The sequence below is a fragment of the Hyperolius riggenbachi genome, chromosome 1 (genome assembly GCF_040937935.1).
Source record: "Hyperolius riggenbachi isolate aHypRig1 chromosome 1, aHypRig1.pri, whole genome shotgun sequence".
Taxonomy (NCBI): Eukaryota; Metazoa; Chordata; class Amphibia; order Anura; family Hyperoliidae; genus Hyperolius; species Hyperolius riggenbachi.
In genome coordinates, this window is record NC_090646.1 from 650,631,147 (window position 1) to 650,645,234 (window position 14,088).

General features: G+C 45.4%; 1 protein-coding gene across 4 annotated transcripts in view; it reads left to right on the forward strand.

Moving 5' to 3' along the window:
* Positions 1 to 14,088, forward strand: part of RUSC2 (RUN and SH3 domain containing 2) — a 97,825-nt gene that overhangs the window by 34,393 nt on the left and 49,344 nt on the right. For all 4 annotated transcript variants that reach the window (XM_068251647.1, XM_068251669.1, XM_068251656.1 and 1 more), the window contains exon 2: positions 4,582 to 6,581. In XM_068251647.1, coding sequence (XP_068107748.1) covers positions 4,670 to 6,581 — 1,912 coding nt within the window. In that variant the 5' untranslated portion in view covers positions 4,582 to 4,669. The remainder of the gene's footprint in view (positions 1 to 4,581; positions 6,582 to 14,088) is intronic.

Below are 14,088 nucleotides of genomic sequence, written 5' to 3' on the forward strand. Positions count from 1 at the left end.
TCCTCCTTTGCTGTATCTGTTTTGAATGCAAGTTGTGTAATTTTCCCGTATTTCTAGCTCTGCACATCTATGCAGGTAGTTAATTCGGGTGCAGCCTGTATCTGGAAGCGCTGCCAATATCTCCTGCTGTACAAAGAAAATGTAAGTATATTTATGGCTAGCTGCAGCCATGCGTATCAGTTTACATTCAAATATTAGGAATTAGTGCATAATTTGCATCTGATTTGTATTCAAGATGTGTATTTAAGCCCCTAGGGGGCTCTGCACAACTCTGTTGGTTTCATTTCATTTGCAGGAGCGCTGCCAATCTTTTGCTATTTTTTTTTTAAAGATTACTCAGTCTGCATTGCTGTAGCCACTGATTACGTTATGGTCCGCCATAGAGCTTAATGTACCAATCGGGATGAGCATCCAAATGACCTGTTTTGCCTGTCGGAAACTGCTCCATAGTTGTGCTGTGTATAGTGATTGGGTCCTGATCGCTACGGCGCCTCGGCGACAGTTATTGTGCGTGTGTGTGCGACTTTGGATTTTTGTCACTACAGAACAGAACACAACTCTCGGCAGATAACATCCCAAAACACCAACTAGCGAACAAAACAGAGATATTTTTAGGTGGCGCAGTGAAAATGCAACATGTAACTAAAACATCGCTTTAAATTTATAAATAATTTCCAAGCAGTCCAATCAGATTGCGTTAAATTTTGACAGATTTTTGCCTCCAAGTAAACATCGACTTGATAAAGGGTCTTACGTGGTTCCGAAACATAGGCCATATGCTTTTACATGAAACCAATAAATATTTACTTTACTGGATGTGCCAGCTCTTTCTTATATTGAGTCCTTTCAGTTACAACTGACAGTAACTGATATAGTGTAAAAGAACCCTCATTCTGCACATTCTTTCTGTTTTCTTTATCAATTACATTAGCTACTGTGAAAAACCACAAACACATACAAAATAGTGCAGAAAACTGAAACACTTGTCCCCTGCCTGAGGCCTCATTCAAACCTAAAATCGAAAAGGCAAACGTTTTGTGTTTTTTGTGCGCTTTGTTTTCCCCATCCTGGCACTTTACTGCGCGCTGTATTTCTGGTAAAAGCCCTTTTCTAAGTGCTTTTCCAGAGCGTTTTTTTTCATTCACTATTCACTCCTTGACGCAAGTCAGGAAGTGAACTCTTTGAACTTAAAAACGCTCACGCAATCACTGCACAAAGCAATTTTGTGTGCGTTGTGTTTTTCCCATATTTTTATTATAGCAAAAACACCCAAAAATGGTACAGGCACCGCTTTGCGGACTTAAGGTCTGAGGAAAATCGCATGCGGGAAACGCAAATGGAAATGCAGAACATTGAGTACCGCAAAGCGCCAGAAACGCCCGCAAAGTCGCTCTGCCAAGTGTGCTCCCAGCCTAAGGGTCAGAGCAGACTGGCAGCTCACATACCAGCAGTGACAAGAGGTGGCAGGTGTGGCATGTTAATTATGTCCATGGCAACCTCACTCTTCATGTCTGCCCAACGTGGCAGTTACACTGTGAGGGCTGGAACCCACAAGAGCGTTTTTTTGAGCATTTTGGCAGCGCTGCGATACGCTAGCGTTTTGCCAAAACGCTCAGCTGATGTTAATGGATGGGGCAACTTCCACAGGAGTGTTTGCGTTTCCTAGAAACGCAAACGCAGGACCTGCAGCATTTTGGGAGCGTTAGCGCTTCAATGTAAAGTATTGAAACGCTAGCAGAAACGCTCAGCAAAACCTAAACTGAGCGGTTTTGCTAGCGTTTTGCGGTTCAGCACACTGTAACAAAATTAAAAATAATTCACAGGACCAATCAGGATAAAAACGCGAAACGCAAAACGCTACACAACCGCTGAGGAAAAAAATACACTGTTGCAAAACGCGACCGAAAACTCGCATGAATCCGCTTGCAAACCGCTCAGACAAAACGCTAGCGGTTGCGTTTTGCGTTTGCGGATTTCAGTGGGTTCCAGGCCTGAGTGTTTTGGGGTTTTTGTAAGCGCTGGTGATTTTCAAAATCGCCATAAAAGCGCTTATGCAATGTTGCTCTATTTGAGTGTTCTCACATGAGCGATGAGCTTTTTTTCCAAGCGCAAACGCAGTTCCTGCATCATTTCCTAAGCGTTTGGGCTTCAATACAAGATATAGGGAAATCACAAAGCGCTTTGAAAAGTGATTTGGTGAGCGCTTTTTAACAAAAAATACATTGTAATTATTCAGTTCCAGGTCCAAGAGTTCACTTCCTGTTTGTCTTCAGGAAGAAAATCTCAAATAGCCAGACTAAAGCGCTTAGAAAAGTGCTTAAGGGCCTGTACACACTGCTGCGCTTTTAAAATGGCAAGCCTTCATAAGAATAGAAAAAGCGTATCGCACCAGTGTGTACAGGTCTTCACGATTTTCATTATTTTTCAAAAGACCTTGCGATTAAAAAGCGCATGCGATTTGAAAAGTGCAGCGCAAGCGCAGCAGTGTGTACAGGCCCTTAACAAAGTGCAAATCGCTCTGAAAGCGCAGGGAAAGGTGCCCACAAAAGCTCTCAGCACTTGCGATTGTGCTGGCCTTATAGCGAATAAAAATCATTTCAGTTTGATGAGGGCTTCCGAGGCCAAGTGCTTATTATGCTGTTGGCCCTTATATAGCGTGATGAGCATAGCTCCCAACTGACCCTCTTTTGAAGGGACAGTCCCTCTTTGGGAGCCCTGTCCCTCTGTCCCCGTTTCCTCCTCATTTGTCCCTCTTTCAGGACTTTGTCCCTCTTTCTATGAAAAAAAAAAAAAAAAAAAAAAATATATATATATATATATATATATATATATATATATATATATATATATATATATATATATATATATATATATATATTTATCTACTAAAAGATGTGTGTGATTGACTCTAAACTTTATTCCCATCCTTTAAATTTATATATTACTCATTTTAAAATGTTAATATGAAGGAAAATGAACCAGGATAGAAAGGACCAGTGTGGTTTGACTGATAAAACAACACATTTTTCTTATGAAGGCGTGACTAGGGGCGTGACGGGGTGTGATTAGGGGTGTGGCAGGGGCGTGGCTTAAGTGTTCCTCTTTCTCATCTCAAAAAGTTGGGATGCATGCGTGATGAGCTAAAATTACCCTGACATTTCTTGCGTTTTTTTGTCAGGTATGAGAAAGCTAAGTGTGCGTTTTTGCGACTGTGTTCTCATTGCGTAGATTCTCCTCCTTTTTACCTCTGTGTCTGTCATCATGTAGCCATATATCAGGGGAGATATTGGATGGAATGCTGGACTATGAGTCTCTGATGGGTGGAAGGGTCATTTATAATAAGGGAGAGTCTAGGAGTAGGGATGGTCAATGAAATGCAAATAATATTAAGTTGATGCAGCATTATGCAAATTTTGAATGCATATTTATGTAGCTTGAAAATGAACCAATCAAATCCTGCTGAGGTAAAATTGGACTGGTCCATTTTGAAACTGCATAAATTTGCCACAGCGGGGTGAACTGTTTTTCGACATGTGTGCGGTGGAATGTGAGAGAAGCAGTTATACAAAGCCCTGAAAATGTTGCCCCTGATTATTGTGTTTACACATGTTTGACTGAGATTTAGGACTCTACAGAAATGTATTAAGACTTAGGCCACTTTGACAGTTGCCATTGCAGTGCAATGCATTCCTTGTGACATCAGGCCAGCGGCGCCGCATGCCATCTTCGCGTTGCATCGGGTACAGTAAAGCATACAGTCAATTAAAAGTATGCTTCACGTTTGCATGCAGTGTGTTACCGTACTGCAACCCGTTATACCGCAATGCACCCACTGCACTGTGAACATCACATAGGTGGTGCACTGCAGTGCAGTAAGCCCTGTTACAAAGCGGCCGTTAGACTGCACTGCACCACTGTGAACATGGCCTAAAGGAAAATAACATGAAAATCACTGTTTTACCACTTAAAGGGGAACTGAAGTGAGTGATTAGGTGGCTGCCATATTTATCTCCTTTTAAACAATGCCAGTTGCCCAGCTGTTCTGCTGATCTATTTGGCTTCAATGCTCTGAATCACACCAGAAACAAGCATGCAGCTAATCCAGTCAGATCTGACAATAATGTCAGAAACACCTGATCTGTTGCATGCTTGTTCAGGGTCTGTGGATAAAAGTATTAGAGGCAGAGGATCAGCAGGATAGCCAGGCAACTGGTATTTCTTAAACATAAATAAATATGGCAGCCTCCACATCTCTCTCACTTCAGTTGACCTTTAATATGCCTGAGACTGTATATATCTCCCACACATTGGGCGTAGATATGGGTAGATAAAGCTATTGACGAATGAATGGAAGGAGCGCTGAAAGGTGAAAATGGTTTGATCCTTAAGGGGACTAAACAATTAGTGGTGAAGTGGTTACATTATTTAAAGTTTGATGTACATGAAAACCTCTTGGAGTACAACCCTGGTCTAAATTAAGAATCCCTTTAACTTTCTTTTGTACGGCACTAGAATATTCTTTTAAATATATGTTCAGTTTGGAAGCAAGTAAGTGACGTTGTTCTTTTTTTTCCCCTACAGGTGTCCTCACAGTTGGTATGAACAAGTTCTTCTTCAGACTTTTGCTTGGTGACCACGCCCAATGTCCTGAGTGGTGACCACCCTCAAAATGGATAGCCCACCCAAACTAGCTGGAGAAACTCTCATTGTTCACCACATTCCGCTGGTGCACTGCCAAGTGCCAGATCACCAGTGCTGTCCGACCACCAAGAGATCCCACTCCTACAGCAAGAATGATCTCGGGATTACCCGAACCACCTCGCTTCCAGAAAGAGACCTTTCGCAGGCTGACTCTCTGGTGTACAGCAGTCTTATCCAGGTCTCCGAGCCAACGGTGAAAGAGAAGGGGAGCAAGAAGGAAGATGAAGGTCAGGCGACTACAACCCGTAAGCGTCACAACCCATTCCTCTCGAATAACGAGGATGAACAAAGCACATCAAGCAGCAATGATGTGGAAAAGTCCTTCCATCTCCATAACAACATAGGTGTCCAAAAATCTTTTCATTTCCAAGATTTGTCCTTGCCACCCTTTCGGCTTCACGACAACCCACCCATGGTGAAGCCATGGCTATTGACAGGCAGATCAGAAATTGTGGATGGTCAGGAAGAAAAGACATCACCTGATTACTTACAAAAAGGAAATAACGGCAACCAGGGGTCATCAGGGACAATCATTGAAGACCAGGCCTGGTCCAATCATGGTGAACCTAGCTTTACACTGGATTGGAACCAGGGCTCCGATTTGGGCAGCCAAGATTTTCTGCAGAGCAGAGAGTGCACATGTGTTGGTTCGGAGTCCCTACGACACTGCCGATGTTACAGCGCATCAAGCCAGTCAGAAATGGACCAGCAGGTCAGCTACGTCAGTGATTCTTCCTGTAACAGTTCAGATGGCATCTTGGTTAATTTCAGCGCTTTATACAACAAGATGAATGGACATCCAAGGTCCAACATGAATTCTGGTAGCCTTTCTTGTGACTCTTCTTTTTGCAGCCACCCAGATACGGGGGCGTTCTACCTTGATCTTCAGAGCTCACCCACTGAATCCAAAATGTCTTGCGAGTCGCACATTCAAGATGCTTCTGGAAAACCATGTGGGTGCACCAACCACTCATCCTCACCCATTTTGGATGCTAACTGTAACTCTTACCATCTCAACTGTGATTCCGGTCAGTGCAATGGAGAAAGCTCAGACCTGACCTCCTGTTTTCAAAGCCAGGCCAGACTCGTAGTGGCCACTCAGAATTATTATAAGTTGGTCACATGTGACTTGTCATCTCAATCTTCTCCTAGCCCTCCTGGGTCTTCTATCACCAGTTGCTCAGACGATCACACGAAAGGGAGCCCAGTTCAGGCAACAGAGTATTTTCTATTCCAACAGCCTGACAGTAGCTCAGACTCAAGTAGCTCCAAACCCACTATAGAGAGATCAAAATCCGACATCATTGAGGGACAAGTCTACGTTAATGTGTCACCGCCAAATTTTAAAACAGGCCGGCAAAGATCCAGGAGTTATGACCGCAGCTTGGACAAAAGCCCTTCCACTCAACTGGGATCACTTGAGCGCATGATGAGCTGTCCGGTCAAACTAAGCGAGGGACAAGCCGTGCTTACTCATGGGTCATCACCCAAGAGAGTTACGTCTTTTTTGGAACTAGCCAAGACCAGAAAGAAGAATGGCTCCAGCCCACCCTTAAGGTCCAGTGGAGAGTCATCACTGGAATTCTCACCAATTCCAGAAAACCATCGAGATGGCCCCAGAGGTTCGGAACGTGGAGAATTCCGTAGTCACAGCCTTCCGCCAATGTCCTTCTTACATTGTATGAGTCGCACCTGTGAAGGCTGTACCAGTGATAGTTTGGAAGCCAAACCTTCACATTCAAATCAAACCAGTAACGCTAACCAATCCTGTGCCAAGGCTGACATTGGTGGTGGTGAGCAAATGTTGATGTACAACGGTCTGGATTCAGCGGGCGCAGGGATCGGCTTTCTTCAGAAAGACTCCAGAGTGAAAGGCGATGGTGAGTAGCTTTTTCTTTTCTCATACAGACTACAATGTCCATCCATGTTTTAATGATTTGAATTGCTACTTAAAGAGGAACTGTAACGACAAAACGTCCCCTGGGGGGTACTCACCTCGGGTGGGGGAAGCCTCCGGATCCTAATGAGGCTTCCCATGCCGTCCTCCATCCCTCAGGGGTCTCGCTGCAGCCCTCCGTGCAGCGGTGACATCAATATTTACCTTCCCGGCTCCTGCGCAGGCGCTCTGACGGCTGTCGGCTCCGAAGTAGGTGGAAATACCCGATCGTCGTCGGGTCTGCTCTACTGCGCAGGCGCAAGTTTCCGGCGCCTGTGCAGTAGAGCGGACCCGACGGAGATCGGGTATTTCCGTCTATTTCTGTGCCGAAAGCAGCCACAGCGCCCCCGCTGGAGCCAGCAAAGGTAAATATTGAATCTACAGTCGGGTCTGTCGCCGGCTGTTCGGAGGGCTGCAGCGAGACCCCCGTGGGACAGAGGACGGCGTGGGAAGCCTCATTAGGATCCGGAGGCTTCCCCCACCCGAGGTGAGTACCCCCCAGGGGAGGTTTTTGATGTTACAGAGTCTCTTTAAAGGACCTCTGTCGCAAAAATCTTAAAATTTAAAATACATGTAAACATATACAAATAAGAAGTAAGTTTCTTCCAGAGTAAAAAGAGCCACAAAGTACTGTCCTCCTATGTTGCTGTCACTTACAGTAAGTAGTAGAAATCTGACAATCCTGACAGATTTTGGACTAGCCCATCTTCTCATGGGGGGGTTCTTAGGGTTTTCTTTATTTTTAAAAGCACTTAGCGAATGGCAGTTGCTCTGTCTGACTGCCAAAGAAGTGTACGGTGAGCAGGGAGGCTGGCCAGCATCACTGTATACATTTTTTTCAGGGAATGTCTTTATAAAGAATAAAGGCCATGCTGTGAATCCCCCATGACGGACTAGCCCAAAACCTGTCGGTAATGTCAGATTTCTACTACCTACTTTTACTCTGGAAGAAATGTACTTATTTGTATCTGTTTTAAATTTTAAGATTTTCTCGACAGCTCCTCATTAAAGGGAACCTAAAGCAAGTAAAAACAAACAAACAACAGTTTAACTTACCTGGGCCTTCTACCAGCCCCCTGCAACCACCCTGTGCCTGCGGCGTCACTTAGCGACTCTCCAGTCCCACGCAGCGGCCCTCTTTTGGGCTCGGCAACTCAGAGATGGCCACTGCGAATGCACGGCACGGGCCGCATGCGTCCTCAGTCGTGCTCCCATCGCTGAGAGTGTTCTGTGCATGTGCAGTACAGATTTTCCCATACTGCCCATGCACAGCGCACTCCCATCCACGGGTGCCCGAGCAGGAGGAAAGCAGACTGGGACCCCCCCATCCAGAAGAAAAAGGGACTGTGGGTGATAGAACCAAAGCTAAGTAGGCTGAGGACGGCAGGTAAGTTAAACTGGCTTTTTTTTAACTTGCTGTTGAAGTGGGATGAAACTCCATATTAAGTGAAGAAATCTAAAAAATAAATCATCCAATAAGGAGTAACTAATTTAGTTTACCTACCTTGTTGTTTTCAGTGTTCACTGCCAGATTTCTGAGAAATGTGATATGAAAAAAAGAAAATATTTCTGCTGGTTTCCATCTTTACTGTTTCTCTGTGATGTCAAAAGTAACATTACTTGTGCCCTTTTCTTTTTTTTCAACCTAGTGCAAATATCACTTAGACATCAGGCTTACATCACTGTGTGAACTCTTTAAAGGGAGGGGAATTCAATGACCTTCTGGTCATATAGTATCCTTATATTATCTGTAATAGGAAGCTTTCTGGTATTTGTGTGCTGAGATAAGCTTGTTACTGTAGGGAAGGGGAAACAAAACCTCCTACAATTCTGCTGGCACTGCACAATTCCTCCAGGTAAAAAGAGAAAAAAAAATGGGAGACGTATAGGAACCTATTTTAGAGTAAAAAGGGGTTTACATATATTTTTGGGGCACTAACAATTTTTAGGGCAATTTCTTGTTTTGGGATGTTTCAACCTCCTTTAAATGACCATGCAAGAGTTGGGCCCAGTGCACACCAAAAACCTCTAGCAGACCTGCTAACGCTAGAGGTATTTGAAGCAGATTTCAGAGCGATTCTACGCATGTTTAGAGTTGTTTTCTAAACATGCCTAGCAGTTTTTGGAGTGTTTTTGTGTAGCAGATTACAAATATTGTTACAGTACAGCTGTTACTGAACAGCTTCTGTAACAAAAACGCCTGGAACACCGCTCTGATCTACCGTTTTTCAGAGCAGTTTTCCACTTTTCCTATACTTTAAAGAGGATCTGTAACGTCAAAACGTCCCCTGGGGGGTACTCACCTCGGGTGGGGGAAGCCTCAGGATCCTAATGAGGCTTCCCACGCCATCCTCCGTCCCTCAGGGGTCTCGCTGCAGCCCTCCGTGCAAAATGACGTCATTATTTGCCTTCCCGGCTCCTGCGCAGGCGTTCTGACGGCTGTCGGCTCCGAAGTAGGCCGAAATACCCGATCGCCGTCGGGTCTGCTCTACTGTGCAGTAGAGTGGACCCGACTGAGATCGGGTATTTCAGTCTACTTCGGAGCCGAGAGCAGCCACAGCGCCCCCGCTGGAGCCAGCAAAGGTAAATATTGAATTTACAGTCGGGTCTGTCGCCGGCTGTTCGGAGGGCTGCAGCGAGACCCCCGTGGGACAGAGGACGGCGTGGGAAGCCTCATTAGGATCCGGAGGCTTCCCCCCACCCGAGGTGAGTACCCCTCAGGGGATGTTTCTGATGTTACAGAGTCTCTTTAACACTGAGGCAAAAACACCTCAGAAATCTAAAAAATGCTGCAGCCCCCAAGTTTGTGTTTGTGGAAAAAATGAACCGCTCTGGTGTGCACCATCCCATTGAAATACATTAGCCAAGCAGTTTTCCCCCTGCAAGCATTTTAAAAAGTGTTCCAGAACCTTCTGGTGTGCAATAGCCCTTAGATAGAGTGAACAGATTTTTGTAGGTCCAAACAGGGACAGGGAGGGTGGGTGCAGGGGGGGGGGGGGGGGGGGGCGAAAAGTGGGTAAGACTGAAGAGTGCACAGCGACGAAGACCGGGGGGGGGGGGGGATGGGCGTGGCCATGACATTGTATGGGCGGAGCTAACGTAATGATGTAACACCGAGGCATAAGAAAGCAGTGTTTACGCCATGATGTGGACAAACGAGACTTTGTATCATGGGTGTGCAGAAACTGTGTGATGCTAATAGTATACCGTAACCACAAAGCAGCAAACATAGCCATCTATGACCATTAAATAATAAATACAGTAACAGTTACCCCGGACACCAGAAACTAAATGCAATGGGCAACATGTCAGCACAAAATAAACGCAATGCGGGCAAACATGTCAGTACAAAATAAACGCAATGCGGGCAACATGTCAGTACAAAATAAACGCAATGCGGGCAACATGTCAGTACAAAATAAACGCAATGCGGGCAACCATGTCAGTACAAAATAAACGCAATGCGGGCAACCATGTCAGTACAAAATAAACGCAATGCGGGCAACATGTCAGTACAAAATAAAAACGCAATGCGGGCAAACATGTCAGTACAAAATAAACGCAATGCGGGCAACCATGTCAGTACAAAATAAACGCAATGCGGGCAACATGTCAGTACAAAATAAAAACGCAATGCGGGCAAACATGTCAGTACAAAATAAACGCAATGCGGGCAACATGTCAGTACAAAATAAACGCAATGCGGGCAAACATTTCACCAGAAAATTACTGCAATGCGGGCAAACATTTCACCAGAAAATTACTGCAATGCGGGCAAACATTTCACCAGATAATTAACGCAATGCGGGCAAACATTTCCCCAGAAAAGAAACGCAATGCGGGCAAACATTTCCCTAGTAAAGAAACGCAATGCGGGCAAACATTTCCCCAGAAAAGAAACGCAATGCGGGCAAACATTTCCCCAGAAAAGAAACGCAATGCGGGCAAACATTTCCCCAGAAAAGAAACGCAATGCGGGCAAACATTTCCCCAGAAAAGAAACGCAATGCGGGCAAACATTTCCCCAGAAAAGAAACGCAATGCGGGCAAACATTTCACCAGAAAAGAAACGCAATGCGGGCAAACATTTCACCAGAAAAGAAACGCAATGCGGGCAAACATTTCCCCAGAAAAGAAACAATGCGGGCAAACATTTCACCTGAAAAAGAAAGCATTTACTCACCTGGCAGAAGTCTCCGGCCTCTGGCGCGCTGCTCCCGGGACCACCTTCCTCCTGAAGTCTCCCGCGCTGACAGCCTGGCAGAGCAGGGCTACGGCAAGATGGCGCCCGAAGCCCTGTACTGGAGACAAATAGTCTCCAGTACAGGGCTTCGGCAGCCATCTTGCCGTAGCCCTGCTCGCCTGCCGGTGTCAGAACAGACACCGGAAGGGGAGGCTGAAGCGGGGCTGCGGACAATGAACTGGCACGGCGTCTATAGACGCCGCTGCCAGTTCATAAGCATAGAGTGGCCAGAGTCCCGAGGCCGGGACGTCCCGCTGCTGAAAGCGGGATGTTTCCCGGGACCTCATGCAGCCTGGGACAGTGGACCCCGAATCCGGGACGCATCCCGGGCAATCCGGGACGTCTGGTCACTCTACCTTAGAGAGAATCTTGGTGATAAGTTAGGTGCTCCGGTTATTTTATTGAATATATTAAGAAGCCTTTGTAGACCCCCATTTACCTTATACTGGAATCTGGAGGTTGGCATGGCCGCAGCTCCTCTGCAAAGGGATCTGCCATTTTGAAAAATAGATACAATTATTCTTGGGTTTTATTAAACATCGAAGTCTAAACATCGAGTCAATATCTCACCAAGACCAGAAACAGAGCGGGGTGCATAAAACATTTTTGCGTTATTTTTTTCTTACCTGAGTTTGCAGTGCAGAGGAGGACGGGGGAAGCCTCATTAGGATCCAGAAGCTTCCTCCTCCCGAGGTAAGTACCTTCCCCCTGGGCTGTTTTATTCTTACAGTGCCTCTTTAAGTATTGGTGTATTTTCTGGGGTTTCCTCCAGCCACATGGAGTGCATGGATTCCCTCGTCGTCCTCTCCAGCTGCTCCGTTGCCTTGTTATCCTCGATGGTGATATGACTAGCCACGCTTTTCTGCACATGCTTGGCCCAGGCGTTAGAGCACAATGGTGGTGCGTACGCAGCCAGGCCGTGCATGCGCAGAAACGCACGATTGCCCGCCAGTAACCAGATTACTGATGGGGATAACAAGAGAACGGAGCGGACAGAAAGGACGGCGACGGAGTCCACATAACTCATGAGGCTGGAGGAAGCCCCAGGTAAGTATAAATAAACCAATACTTAACATCTCAGTTACATTTTAAAGAGGAACTTGAACCAAGGATTGAACTTCATCCCAATCAGTAGCTGATACCCCCTTTCCCACCAGAAATCTATTCCTTTTCTCAAACAGATCATCAGGGGGCTCTGTATGGCTGATATTGTGGTGAAACCCCTCCCACAGCGTGATGTCATGACCATGGTCCTGACAGTTTCCTGTCTGCGGACCTCATTGCATTCTGGGAAACAACTGCTTTTTACAACCGCCAAGCAAGCAGTATCTCCCTCTGTGCACAGAACTCTCAGTAATGAACATTCCATACAGATCACCTGGCAGAACTAAAGATGTCACCACCAGTGGTACATTTCAGAATGTAAATCAGGGAGAGGAAAGATTTTACAATGGGCCAACACTGACTAAATAATCTATAAATTCATATTGTAAACAATAAGCAATTTTATTCATTGTGTTATTTTCATTATAAGTTCCTATTTTCATTATAGGTTCCTAGTGGCTGGCTAGTATAATGGATAAAGGACCACTATCGCGGAAAAAGTAGGCAGCTAAAATCTGACAGAACCGACAGGTTTTGGGCCAGTACATCTCCTCATGGGGGCTTATCAGGTTTTTTTTGTTTTCAGACAAAATGGTGTGCAAGTGATTAGGGAGCCTGGCTGGTATCTTATTATTTTGGCAGTTAAACTGCTGTTCGGGAAATGCTGTTGAAAACAAAGAAAATCCCCCATGAGGAGATGGACTGGCCCAAAACCTGTCAGTTCTGTCAGTTCTTAACTGCTTACTTTTTTCGTGATCGTGGTCTTAAGGACCAGAGGTCTCTGCCTCTGACACAGGAGACCAGGGTCTGAAACTTGGCACTTCCTGTTCAGTGAACTAGCATCTATGCAGAGAGGAGTACAGAGGCATATGTAGGTAAAATTGTGCCCATGGCAAACACTGAAATTGCACCCATCCCCCCCCCCCCCCCCCCCCACACACACACACACACACATCAGAGTTCTCTAACAGCATCTTACTCTGCCCTCGTTGGCAGAGCAACCCCTTCACACAATCAGATCCCCCCCCCCCCCCCCACACAAATAAGAGCACTCCTTCTCCCACAGAGCCCTCCCTGACTACCACATGAATTATCAGGGCATCCCTCTGGGTTCCCCAAATACCAGGATAGTTAATATGCCCCTAGATACATAAATTAAGTAGCATCGAGTAGTCACATGCCTCCGGATAAACAATCGAGCAGTCACATGACTTCAGATAAAAGTATCTTGAAAGTCACATGCCACCAGGTAAAAAGAATCAAGTAGTCACACATGCATCCAGATAACAGACGCAAGTAGTCACTTGCCTCCAGATAAAAGAATCAAGTAGTCACATGCATGCAGATAAAAAAATTAAGTAGTCAGCTGCCTCAATAATTAAAATAGATCCAGAATTCAAATATACCAGCACTCCAGTTTTCTCAAAGAATCACGCTCTTTTATTGAGCTAACATATCCACAGAAATGATCGACAATTGTTTCGGGGCCTCGCAGGGTCCCCCTTTCTCAAGGCGTGTGTGGTTACAATCAAACTTCCAAATACAACTAATATATACATCACTAATCCCCTATGCCCCCACCCCAAACCATGGTGAAAAGGTGATGTCATCTCCTCTGCTCAAAACAACAACATATGCCCATTTTGTCAAATATTCACTCATCTATGCCATAAGCAACTTTTCCTGTTTCAATAATTAAAATAGCCACATGCCTCAAGATAAAATTAATAGAGTTCCTTATATTTAAGGTAGTACAGTGTTACTGGTATAGGTAAAAAGGTGTCCCTGTATCGTTAGTAAGGTGCCCTGGAATAGATAATAAGGTGTTCCATGTATAGGTAGTAAGGTGCCCCCAGTATAGGTAAAAAAAAGTGTCCCCAGTATAGGTAAAAAAGTGTCCCCAGTATAGGTAAAAAAAGTGTCCCCAGTACAGGTAGAAAAGTTGCCCCCAGTATAGGGAAAAAGTTGACCCTAGTATGGGGAGAAAGTTGCCCCCAGTATAGGTAGCAAGGTGCCCCCAGTATAGGTAACAAGATGCCCCCAGTATAGGTAACAAGGTGCCCCCAGTATAGGTAACAAGGTGCCCCCAGTATAGGTAACAAGG